A 13040-nucleotide genomic window follows, 5' to 3' on the forward strand; every position below is an offset into this window, starting at 1 on the left:
ACATTATGGAACAATAAGATAAAGACATTGATGGCAGGAAATACTTCGGTGTTGTGGCAGCGGGTGCACACGAAAATGGCGGATAGCACGATTGGGTACGACTTGGATAATGCGAGGACGCAGATTGCAATTATTCGTTCATGCAGAAGGATAATGGTTGGGTGATGGACACGAAAACGGTTCTACTCATAGAAGATTGGGTGAGGATCAGGAATGTTGATATCTCTTCGTTAGGTATCCTTTTACATGGTCATTTGTTAAAGAGCAATGGTAGGGCATCAAAGATTGGAAGACGCGGAACACCTTCTAGATGGCAACATTTATGAGGATATCAGTCTCAAACTGAACTGGAGTTACTAGAGATCGCATACTGATATTCATGGGACAGGCTTGCCAAGTTCTGGATTTACAGCAACCCCTTCGGTATCGGGTGTGAATTCAACAGCAACAGACAATTCAGCACTACACCGGTCCCAACCAGCGCCACTTGGCCCATGGTTGCTAAAGTTCCCAACTTCACCGACAAGCAGCGCGTCCATGGATGCGGCTAGAAACATCGGTTTCGTGACGTAGTATGAAGAACGCTAAAGGTCAAAGGTTATTCTTCAATGAATGTTACTCTTACAGCGGTTGAGGGAATTAGACGCAAAAGTTGTGGTAGTTGCATGTTATGACAGAGAGCTTCGAGAGTGCGGCATTCGTACTCAATTTGAAGAGGGGATACGGGAGCATCGGTGAACTACGGTTTCACTGGGCTGGGTACCGGCAACATTGAAGATTCATCTAGACCGTCAACAGATTCGCTAAGAAACTCTACACACCCTGAAGAGGCTGCTGCGTTTTATTGACTCGTCACCTTTAGACTGTGGGCTACTAGGGTTTTCGGGTCAGATAGATTAGGTGCAGGCATTAATATACCTTTGAGAGGAAGGCATTTATAAACGTCCAATTCACTTGGTGGGGGGCAAGCTTAACTTAGACACAAAGATTGGACCTTGGTTGTTAATTCTTACATATTTAACTCTACAGGGGGAAGTTGAGGTTTCTTCTCGGTTTATTTTGGTCTTAACAATGCAATAGTATTTTTTAAACCCAGGGACTGATGTATGTGATCAGGTAGGTTTAGGGATGTTGTGTTCGATGTTTTCATGTAGCCTATGTTCTATCTCAACTCATAGGTATGGCAGAATCATCGGTTTGGGGTTAGTACCATTCTTAGGAATCTTATCGGAAGATGTTTACATTTTTCTATTCTCGATAATTTTCAGGAGTTTTGTATTTCGTTGATTCCTGATTTGTCGTAGAATTCCAAGTTCGAATGACTTACTATAGCTGCTATTTATATTATTAAATTTTTAGAAAAAGTGCTCAGGCTGAGAATTATTGGTGTTTGATGCATCAATATTTTTTGAATGTGGCGACAAACTTGGGAATTTTCCACGAAGACAACTTGGGGAAGACCCGGGGCAACTTATTTCCAGGGAGGCCCAAGGAGCAGCAGTTTGGAGGCCAGAAGAGACGCAAGAGAGAGGATAGGCAGGCGGTAAATCAAATAGGGACCGGTGTGCGGCCTAAGCGAGTGATGCTTGACGCAGCCTGTGCATGTGGCTGACATATGGATCGGGTCGTGCCAGGGAGGGAGGCTGGTAGCAGGTAGAGATTTTAATTAGAAGGACATTAGGCTACATTCAGATACGATGGATGGAATTATGAAAGAAATATAAATGGAACAGGTTATCACGCTATATTGTTTTATTCCCTCTTGAGCATTACCGATTGAGGGCCGCCCGCGGTGAGCTTCTAGATGCACTACTCCCCACCAGCCTCCATGGTAGGTAGTCAGGAATAACGTGTGGAAGGCAGTTCATGATCGATTCAGTAGCGCCTAGCTCTCTCAATAAGGAGTTTGAAGGTGTCCATTCATGGTGTAGTTCCTATGTCGGGCTCACCGCCACCCACAAACGAGGTGCGTTGATGGGGGGCTGGAGGTGTTGTGCGCTTTCATATGTTTTCACTGCTGCTCTCGACTGGGCGACGAGGAGTCAATAGAGAGGTCAATAAACGGCACGCAGGCCTCTCTCAGGCTGTGCCTAGAGTTTCCTTCAGGCGCACTCCTGCTCTGGCCACTCTTATGATATCACAGGGTCTTTCAGGGCTTTCCGGGGCCCCTTCCTCAGGCCCGGGGCGGTGGCGTTCGGGTCCCTTACCAATTCCTGGATTATTCGCAAGCCCTTTGGGATCCGTTTTGCGTGAGCTCCGGCGGGAAACAGTGGCAGTGATCATGGTTACTGCTGTTGTGCATATGCAGTCCTTGTGGGCATCGGCTCTCCCCCTGGGACACACTGATTAGTTCGGTTAGATACGCATCTACTCACTGGCAAGGACAACACACACATATTCACACTCGCAGCTCATACTACGTAAAACACAACCAAACAGCCGCACTCAGCTAGCGCGATACACATACCACTATCGAAAAAGCAAATCGAGCAACCTTTACGGACACCATTTACCAGACTCTCGACACACATCAACCAGTTCGAGAACCGGATGTTTTCTTAGCCCACGCCACTACACCACAATTAATTAGTAACCAGAGCTACACGAACATACTGAACATGGTACGCTAGCAAACGCTTGATCAGGCCAACTTTTCTATATCACACTTTACGACTACTTTGCACGCGGGACACACAAGCTCAGAGAGATGGCACTCGAGCACTATAGGCGAACCACAGGCCCACATTCCGGTGGGGAACAACTGGCGCGGCGGCAGAGGCTGGGTCCCAGTCGGCAGGGCCTGAGGCCTAGGAGAGCATCGGTTACGCTATCATTGGGATGCCATCATGACCGGTGCTGCTACCTGCCCCGGGTGCGTCCCTCTGTAGGTAGCAGCGAGTGCGGGCTTTCATTCTTGTACGCCCTGAGCAAGAGGTCGAACACACATCTGTAGCGCGATAACACAGCCTTTTATCAGAGTGTTCTATACTATGTAGGATAGTCAGCCGGATCATTTGGGATGAGAGGAGGAACACCAAAAACAACTTGGAAGTTACTTTTAAGAATGTTACCCTTTCGTAATCCCCTGGACTTGTAAGGATGATTACGACAGGGAGTACCACATACTACGAAAATGTTGCATTTAGCGTCCTTCGGAAGTTTATGCTTAACAAGTTTGATTTTCTATAGCTCAGTTTCTTTGGAGGAGACATGTGTGCGGAACACAACTGTTTCTCAGATGCTTTTTATTTTAGTGTCCGATAGATGTAGTTGAGTGCTTCACTGTAACACTTAGTTACTGTTGTTTAAATTTACCTTTCCGCTTCTTATCAAACACCCATGTGAGAGAGAGACAACCACTCTGTAGGCTTCCTGTGTGCTGAGGAATGTATGGGCTGCTAATATTACTGTTCTTCTTACCGTGTGTGAGTATAGAAGAGGATACGACACGCACCGTGAGATTCATAATTACTTAGTCTTAAACTCGATTATCTTTGCGAGTCATAGACTGAGTGAGTAATCACTAGAACACGCCTGAAGAGGTTTTCATTATGTTTTGACCTCGGATTATTTTCGTACAATAGCCGGTGAGTGTAAGAGAGCGGTTAGCTAACAACTTTGAGTAACTTTACTTTCTACACCTTGGAGAGGCAGGAGAAACACGCTAAGGCGTAGGTCCATCTCGCATTTTACGTTTTCTAAAACTTTTAAGTTTGTTTTCTAGATCGGTCCGGTTTGTGTTATGGTCAGAACGTTCCATCTCCAGTCTGTAGTTATCTGTTTACTTGGGCAAATTGCTTAAGCATCCTTTTGAGAGGAGGATTCTCTAGCCGATTTCATGGAGGTCAGAATATTACTTTTACACCTTGGGAAGAGGACAGACACTACCCATACCTTGATGTACAGATTTTGACTTCTACTCAGCGATCTATAGTAGGCGAGAACAAAACATCTCTTGAGTTTGTCACACGTTTCCTGACCTTATGAATCTCGTTTATTTGTTGGTATTTGTGTTATGTTTTTTGTCGCTCAAGACTGAAGGGACGAGTTGGAGTTTAGATGGGGTTGGGCATGACATATGTTCTTGTATCTCACTGTTTTCTAATGGTGCGCTTGCTTAAGGGTTGCCTGGAGTCACAGGGCATAATTAGCTCAATTAGAGGCAGGGTGTTCTCGGGTCATCACCTCTAAACATCTCGAGGTAGGGCTATAATTTACTGCTGTAGAGCGGCGTGCCATTTTTTTGTCCTTTCACAGTGTATCGTTCGTCGGTAGTGGGTCCCTTTGAATGTCTTACCTGGCTTGGTTTCCACGAGTTATTTTTGGTCGGCAGCACGATTATTATGCGCTTGGTGAGTCGGGGGACTGTAATGCGGCTGTTAAGAAAAGCTTTTGAAACCTCGACTTGGCGCTGTTGTGTTTACATTTCGGGTTTCATTTTTTATTTGTCAGATAACGGGTCTATTTTTTCCGTACCTGTTCGTGCGTTCCGTGTTTTAATTGTATAGGTTGTGCGTTGCAGGTGGTGGCTGTCTACTCCGGTTGTTGTATGATGTAGTGTAGGTTTCAATGCGAATGTGGTTGGAGTCTTTGTGATAACGGTTTTTGATCGGGTCTGTCTATGGTCTCTTTGGGTGTTGTTTAAATAAATAACATGGTCATTTCACTGACGTTGGCGCCTTGGTTCGGATCACTGACTACCTCTCTTCGTGATGGAAGAAGGAGGAGGAACACCGTTACAGACCACCACCAAATAACAGAACGCCAGCAGCTGGTGTAACGGGAGTAAGAGGACAACGTAAGAAGGAGGAATGGACATGGCGGGATGTTTTTGGACGGTAAAGGTTGCTACCACATGGGAGGAGATCCTGGTGGAAGGGATCGCCAATCCCTGAGGAAAAGCTGGAGGCACTTGAGGAGAGCAGATGGCTAACCCGGACGTGAAGAACCGGAGTTATGAGGGGACGCGTCTTAGCACGGACGCCCGAAAGCCCGTGAGTAAAATACCCAAAAATTTTTGGGGGGGGGATAAGAGGTAGTGGGGCAAGGCAGGTAGGAGACTGCGCCCACTTCTCTCAAGGCTACGTGGAGAGGCGGGAGTACGGGCAGACACCGTGTTACGCAGTGAGCGCAGGTGCTCTTCCTGTACGTGTCATACCGGTGCGGGGTTATTCACCTCCCCGCACTGGGTAGGCGCTAGATTGGGCATTGGCCAGGTGTCATTGAGGCCGGCCTCAACGCGTCTGGTCCCGTGCGTCTCTCGGGCCGGCATACATGGCACATGCCTTACCATGGTTTCCCCGGTCGCCTACATAGCCCGGTGCGGGTTATTCGCCACCTCCCCGCACTGTGTGGGCGAACCGGGAGCATTCAACCAGGTAAGGTTGGCGCAGGCTCAATGCTCAGAGCTGCGTCAGATTAAGCCTGCACGGTCGGTAATTTCGGCGCTATCCTCCGAGGTCGCGTCGGGATTGGTTCCAAGCGGCAACAGGCTTGGGTACCCCACCAGTGCCTTCCACAAAACGGCACCGGCTTCCAGTGCGTTTCCAGAGCCCCTGTTCTCCTCCACGCACTCTCCTATGGGCGTGTATCCAGTTCGGGTGCCTCCAGTTCCGGCACCAGCACTAAGCCACTGTGCGTCTCCAGATGTCCTGTACATAACTGTTCTGTCTTCCCCGCACTCCCTGAGGTGCGTGCCTTAGCCCGGTACACAGTGCCGTACCAACTGCTACTTGCAACCAGGCCATATAGTGCGCTTTGAGAGTCCAGTGTGCCTGTCCCCTGCCCCGCACTAGCTTTGAAGTGCGTGTCTCCAGTCCGGTGCCTCAGTTCGGCACCACGTCCAGGCTACAGTGCGTCCAGCGGCCAGAGTCTGCCGTCTGCCCAACGGCGCCTGAACTGTCGTCTGCCAAGCGCCGAATTGAAACTGCCGTCTGTATTGAGCCTTAAACGCCCGTATGCCATGAGCCTGAATTCGAAAGCCGCCCGTCTGCCATGAGCCTACACGAGCCTTCCGAGAGCTGGAGCCGCATAGAGCCTTCCCGCCAGACATGGAGCCGCTAGAGCTTCCCCCCCGCCCAGATCAGGAAGCAGCCAAAGCCTGTCCCGCTAGACAGGATCAGTTCGGAGCATCCGTTCCAGCGCCCTCTGGCCATCGTCTCCTCTGACCATCCGTTACTCCCTAGCGCCATCGAGACCACCGTCTCCTCAGCGCCGTTGAGCCGATCGTTCTCCCAGCGCCGTCTGAGCCATCCTCTCCCCAGCGCGATCTGAGCCATCCGTCTGTCCCGAGCCATTAGAGCCCGCGCGTCTGTCCGAGCCGTCAGAGCCGATAGTCAGTCAGGAGCCGCTTAGAGCCATTCGTCAAGAAGGATCTGCAGAGCCGCCCAACCAGCACAGGATCTGCCAGAGCCTGGCCAACCAGACGGATTGCCATGAAGCCGCCAACCCAGACAGGATCTGCCAGAGCCGCCAACCAGACAGGATCTGCAGAGCCGCCAACCAGACAGATCTGCCAGAGTCCGTCAAGCGAGCCAATGACGTCAGAGCCGTCACGAGCCATGACCGTCCAGAGCCGTCACGAGCCATGACGTTCCAGAGCGTCAGCGAGCCATGACCGTCTCATCCAGAGCCGTCGGAGCCATGAGGTGCAGAGCGTCAGCCGGCCATGGGCGTCAGAGCCGTCAGCCTGCCATGGGCGTCCAGAGCCTCAGCACTGCCATGCAAGCGTTCCAGAGCCGTCATCCAGCCATGAGCGCCCCCTCAGCCAGAAGCGGCTATATCCAGAACTGCCCCTCAGTCCAGAGCTGTCTCTCTGTCCGGAGTTGCCCTGCTATCCTAAGCTACTCTTTATCCTGAGCTACCTTCTTATCCTGAGCTTATCCCTCTGTCTGAGCCTATATTCTCGGTCCTGAGCTATTGTCCGGAGCTGTCTTTATAGATGTAGTTGAAGTTTCCACTGTAGCAATTCTTCCTTCCGCCTCATCAACACATTTGACAACCCTCTGTAGTTCAGCTGAATGGCCTGCTATTGCTTCCAAGACCGTTCTTATCTTAACATCGATCACTTTAGTAATGTTATCCGTCATCTTTTGAATCACCAGGTCCATTGTGCCTGGATCCGCAATGGTGTTAGCTTCGCTAACGTAAGCTAGCTCCTCCTGCACATCTACAGGGATGGTGGTTTTGGTCAAGTTCTTAGTAGTTCTGTTGGGCATGTTGTCGGAGATTTTTGAGAAATAGCCGTCAAGACTCATTGTAGGATAACTTATTTAGCCAATTCTACCACCTTTTCAAGCTAGGAGATTAATGAAAAAATATACATTTACGAATGCCACGGGAGCTCGCTGAAACACAGTGTAATCTCTACGGCGCCATTTTGTCCCCCCCGTAGCCATTTGATTAGCTGTTCAGCAGTTTTATGGCTTGGTGGTAGAAGCTGTTAAGAAGCCTTTTGAACCTAGACTTGGCGCTCCGGTACTGCTTGCCGTGCGGTAGCAGAGAGAACAGTCTAGGATGGCTGGAGTCTTTGGAAATTTTCAGGGCCTTCCTCTGACACCGCCTGGTATAGAGGTCCTGGATGGCAGGAAGCTTGGCCCCAGTGATGTACTGGGCCGTACGCACTACCCTCTGTAGTGCCTTGCAGTCGGAGGCCAAGCAGTTGCCATACCAGGCGGTGATGCAACCAGTCAGGATGCTCTCGATGGTGCAGCTGTATAACTTTCTGAGGACCCAAGCCAAATCTTTCCAGTCTCCTGACGGGGAATAGGCGTTGTCGTGCCCTCTTCATGACTGTCTTGGTGTGTTTGTACCATGGTAGTTTATTTTTTTACCCATTTTTCTCCCCAATTTTGTGGTATCCAATTGGTAGTTTACAGACTTGTCCCATCACTGCAAATCCCGTGCTCCTTGACACAATGCCCGCTTAACCCCGAAGCCAGCCTCACCAATGTGTCGGAGGAAACACCGTAAACCTGGTGACCGTGTCAGCGTGCATTGCACCCGGCCCGCCACTGGAGTCGTTAGTGCGCGATGGGACAAGAACATCCTTGCCGGCCAAACCCTCCCCTAACCCGGAAGACGCTGGGCCAATTGTGAGCAGCCCAATGGGTCTCCCGGTTGCGGAGCCTGGACCACTGCGCCACTCGGAAGGCCCCTCTATAGGCTGTCTCATCGTTGTCGGTGATCAGGCCTACCACTGTTGTGAAGTCGGCAAACTTAATGATGGTGTTGGAGACGTGCTTGGCCACGCAGTCATGGGTGAACAGGGAGTACAGGAGGGGACAAAGCACGCACCCCTGAAGGGCCCCCGTGTTTAGGATCAGTGTAGAAAATATGTTGTTGTCTACCCTTACCACCTGGGGGTGGCCCGTCAGGAAGTCCAGGATCCAGTTGCAGAGGTTAGTGTTTAATCCCAGGGTCCTTAGTTTAGTGATAAGCTTTGAGGGCACTATGGTGTTGAACGCTGAGGTGTAGTCAATGAACAGCATTCTCACGTAGGTGTTCATTTTTGTCCATGTGGGAAAGGGCAGTGTTGAGTGCAATAAAGATTGCGTCATCTGTGGATCTGTTGGGGTGGTATGGAAATTGGAGTGGGTCTATGGTTTCTGGGATGATGGTGTTGATGTGAGCCATGACCAGCCTTTCATAGCACTTCATGGCTACAGACGTGAGTGCTACGGGTCAGTAGTCATTTAGGCAGGTTACCTTGGTATTCTTGGGCACAGGGACTATGGTGGTCTGCTTGAAACATGTAGGTATTACAGACTCGGCCACGGACAGGTTGAACATGTCAGGAGGATAGAATTATGGTCAGATTTGCCAAATGGAGTGTGAGGGAGAGCTTTGTACGTGTCTTTGTGTGTGGAATAAAGGTGGTCTGGAGTTTGTTTTTTTAAACATTGAATAATGAAGTACGCTTTAAGCACCATTTTTTTGTGCGAACCCATTGTGCTTTAATGGTGACCTGCTCGCCCCATTAACATTGTATTTGAGCTCTCAACAAATGCAGTACTAACAGAGCTATTCAATCATGTCTCTCAAGGGCTGATGTACGGCTGTTTTTCTTTATTTGGCAGGAAATGTATTAATGAATGCCACTGATTTACCATGAGCCAGCTCACCTGCATGATGTCCCAGGTCTAAATCATTCCCTGATTTGAGGAGGGTAATGAAAACCAGCAGTGTTGCAGCCCTCACACACAAGGGGATTTGGGTAGACAGTAGCCACTCCTGTCAGTCATTCTATTGATGGTAGACACAAACTGCCATAATAACTATATTTTTTAGTAGGAACCTGGGGTGTCTTGGAGAAATTACAACTTCACCAAAAAAAGGGACAATGTTTTCGGCCCTTGCTCCAAAAGGGAACCTTTTCAATAGCCTCTCTCTCACCACATCTGACTGAAACAAAGCAGGGCTCCAACTCCTTTCTCTAAATAATGAGCCAATGGAGGACTGGTGTATGTGCCACAAATAGCAAAYAGTGAGCTCTGTCTTTTACCACAATTTGGAATGAGGGGGAGCATACCTCGACCCCCGACGGAGTAGGCATGTGTGCACATTTAGACCGCTCAGTGTACATCGTGGAATTCCAAAACCGTTACTTTACAAGAACGCTCCTCGACTATCCAGTTGAAAAGGATCTATGGTATAAACTCCACTTATTTTTTTTCTTTACCCGAGGGAGTTTTACTTTTGGGAACCAGTAGACCTGTGTGTGAGACTGTAATCCASACGTCTGCGCGGAGCGGAAGTTCGGCTACTGTTTACTTTTTTCTCTTAGAGTAGCCTAACCCAAACCAGGTGAAGTCGCCCCCCGGTGCGCAGGCAGCGCTCGGATATAGTGGAAACCCTCTTTGTAGTCTGTAGTCTATTTCAGGGTCTGAAGTCTTGGTGAAGTTCTTCATTTTTCTAACTTCAGTTTGGCTCTATCTGTGTCTGACGGGATGTTTTCATGCGTCCTGCTTTTGGTTCTGGATGGGAATGGCAGTTTTCTGACAGCGGGCAGGAGCAGAGTCTGATCTAGCCACAGTCATGAGGTTCCGCTACTCGAGAATGTTTTTAATCATCTGAGGGGCACTCTTCCCCAAAGAAAGAGAGAGGGAAAACTTTTCCATGCTCTCTCGGGGCTCCATAGTGTTCGAGGATGTGAAAGTTGGACTGTGGCTCACTTTGATCTAACTTCATTATCACGAATAARGGAATAACAACGTTGGGGAAAAGGTTTTGTTTGTTTGTGCCAGCTCACAAATCAACACTCAAATTTGCCATAGCGACGGCTCTTGGACACCGTGTACCCCCTCTGAAATACCAACCAGCTCATCTTTGAAAGATAAAATGCAGCACAATGTTTCAGGCCGTGGCTTATTCCTGAAGTGCGTGTTTTTACAGATAMAAAAAACACAGAGCAGCGGGGCTAACGGCCAGAGTTGTGTGAGGTCTGAGTGAGACGCGGAGAAYAAGTAGGCTAAACATCTTCTTCCCTCATGGTATGCCTTTATTCTTCTGCCAGCAAAGTTGGGAGTGAAGCGGGAATGTTTCTTCGGCGGCTCTGGACGCTCCGCCGCAGGTATTGCTCCGGACGATTATTGCTCCTAGGGGTCGCGGTGTGTCTTTTCTACCAGACCCTGATGGTGGCACGGAGTCGGTTCAAAGGCGGCCCACCCGCGGCTGATGAACGCAACAAGTCAACGATGACTGGAGCGTTGGAGGTATTTGATGAACTTCTGCAGGACCCTGRGAGGCTTATTTCTACCCTGGAGGCTTTGGAAAGGGACAGATATGTAAGTGGGCTTATGATAGAAGTGCACTGAAATGCTGTCTATTGTCCAATTTTTGTKCTGTGCWTTAGGTAGCCTACATGCAGTTGGGATGAACCTTGAATATTGTAGATTCAAGGATAAGCTTTGATCCATCCCACAATGGGAAAAGCTTTGATACAAGTCCATCTCACAATGACTATATCTTTACACAGTGCTGCGTTAGTTGCGTGCAATGGTTGCATGACACTCTATGCAGCCTGTGTTTTGTCTTTGGGCTCAAAACACCGTCTGAGTTGAATTAACTTTAATGAGCAACAACAACCTTAGCTTCAAGTCTCACAACAAAATGATTGGATGCTGACTCCTTGGTTTAGCCTATATAACGAACAGGTTGAGCCTATTTTAATTTAGTTGTCAAGTTACGTAAAATGTTTAAGAATAGTGAACAGTTTTTTTTCTATAGATGTTAGTGTTGAGGTATTTAGATGAGCGAGCTGGGGGCTCGAGGCTCAATGCCCATTGGTCAGCTGGACACGTGCTCTAGAAGCGCTCTTCACACAGATGATTGACACCTGTGMGAACCTTTCAAAACAAGGTTGCATATCAATTTCCTGGGTTATTTTAAGTGATTGTTTTTCTGAAAGTGTTCCCTGATGTAGCCTACAAGTTCGGCCGTTAATCAAGTCGGAGAAACCATCATTTTACAGCTCTCATGCGTCCAWAAAATGACAGCTGACATAATCTGTGATAAACCCGAAGATGAGGGATTTAAATGTATTTATTACCCAGCTGCCTCAAATGTGGCCAATACCTTGACCATTATAGCCTTGCTTGACTGCTCTGTAATTGTGAGAGTATTCTGGCAATCCCACTGTTACTGTGTTTGCTTTTCAGTCTTTCAGGAAGTGTGTGTTGTATTCTGACAAGAGTGATGCTGCCATAGATCGCAGACCAGCTGCTAGTACCCCAGGTCGTTACACAGCTCTCTGTTTACCATCTACCTCTAACCACTGATTCTAGATCAGCTCTACTTACCCACTTCTAACCTTTACCATTATGGGTTAAATTAGGAAAGTGTTCCTGGAACAGTTATTTTATTAGGCCATACTTTTCCTTCTCTCTGGTTGTCTTGGCCCCTTGGAGAGGAAGGGAGATAATAAATAAACAAGGAGAGGGGGGAGGAGGGATGGTGTTGAGAGAGAGAGAGATAGAGGGAGAGGGAGAGGAAGTCTGTTGGACTTGACTATGTGACTATATTGACTATGTGGTTGACAGGGAGAAAGCGAGCTGTCACAGCCAAATTTGTTATCCACCACAAACACGCTGCCTCAGTTTAGCTGTTGAGTGCAACTCTGTGTTCTAGAGACCCAACTCGAAAAGTTCTGAATGTCGGACTTATTGTGAATCAGAAGTTTGAAGTCTGAGCCATTACATTGCCCTTATTTCTCCTTTCATGATATACTCAAAGGAGTCTTTCATAGTTGACATTGAGTGTGARTGGGGGGGTGGTGGGGGTTGCTTGTTGGCATGTCTAGAGCCATCGTTACAAAAGCCCTGCCACTGTAGTGTTTGTGCCTGTTACCCTCTGTGGCATGTCATAATGAGTAGCTTCACACTGTGTGTATGGGGTGTTCAGTATTGTATCTGTCTGGGGCGGGATGGTGATTGGAATTGCTGGAGAGTTGTTAGGGGTGGGGRGTTTTGGCAAGGGTGTTTGTGTAAAAGGTTTGCAATGCGTGTCTGAGAGTGTGTGTCCATGTGCGTGTGTATGCAGTTAGCACCTGTGTATGGCTGTCCCAGTCTTTCCCGGGTGCTAGCGGCATGAGTGCTCCGGCAGTAGGCCAGTAGGAAGTGTTAGAWCYGAGWTACGGAARGTGATCCTCCAGCTCTTTATCCCCTTTGAGTCTCTTCCAGACKCTGACAGACCCATTCAGTCCCAGMGCAGGAGGCAGGAGGCTGGACCATGGATCAGAAAAGCATGGAACACAGCCTCACTCGCACACACATACACGCTGGGATTCAATGGCACTGGTACTCCCATCAGAGCGGCGTTCAAACTCGCCGCATATGTGTGGAGCATGTTTCGTGGAGTTCAGAGTGGAACCCCTGCCAGAAAGATCTGGAAGCTTGTTTGCTGCTTTGACGCTGATTGGCTGAACGTGTGTATGGGAGGAGGTTTCAGCGTTTTGACCACTGGCACTAACCAGACTCTCGGAGAAGGTCTCGGATAGGGTCAGGGAGTCAGTTAGGGTGCTGGGGAGGTAGGGTCAGGGAGTC

General features: G+C 48.7%; 1 protein-coding gene across 1 annotated transcript in view; it reads left to right on the forward strand.

Annotated features, from left to right (window-relative positions):
* Positions 1 to 10476: 10476 nt before the first annotated feature.
* The window catches only part of LOC111949998 (cadherin-like and PC-esterase domain-containing protein 1), a 125086-nt gene continuing 122522 nt past the window's right edge, over positions 10477 to 13040 (forward strand). The window contains 1 exon segment of the mRNA XM_070434313.1: positions 10477 to 10784. Coding sequence (XP_070290414.1) covers positions 10488 to 10784 — 297 coding nt within the window. The 5' untranslated portion in view covers positions 10477 to 10487.

The sequence above is a fragment of the Salvelinus sp. IW2-2015 genome, linkage group LG3 (genome assembly GCF_002910315.2).
Source record: "Salvelinus sp. IW2-2015 linkage group LG3, ASM291031v2, whole genome shotgun sequence".
NCBI lineage: Eukaryota > Metazoa > Chordata > Actinopteri > Salmoniformes > Salmonidae > Salvelinus > Salvelinus sp. IW2-2015.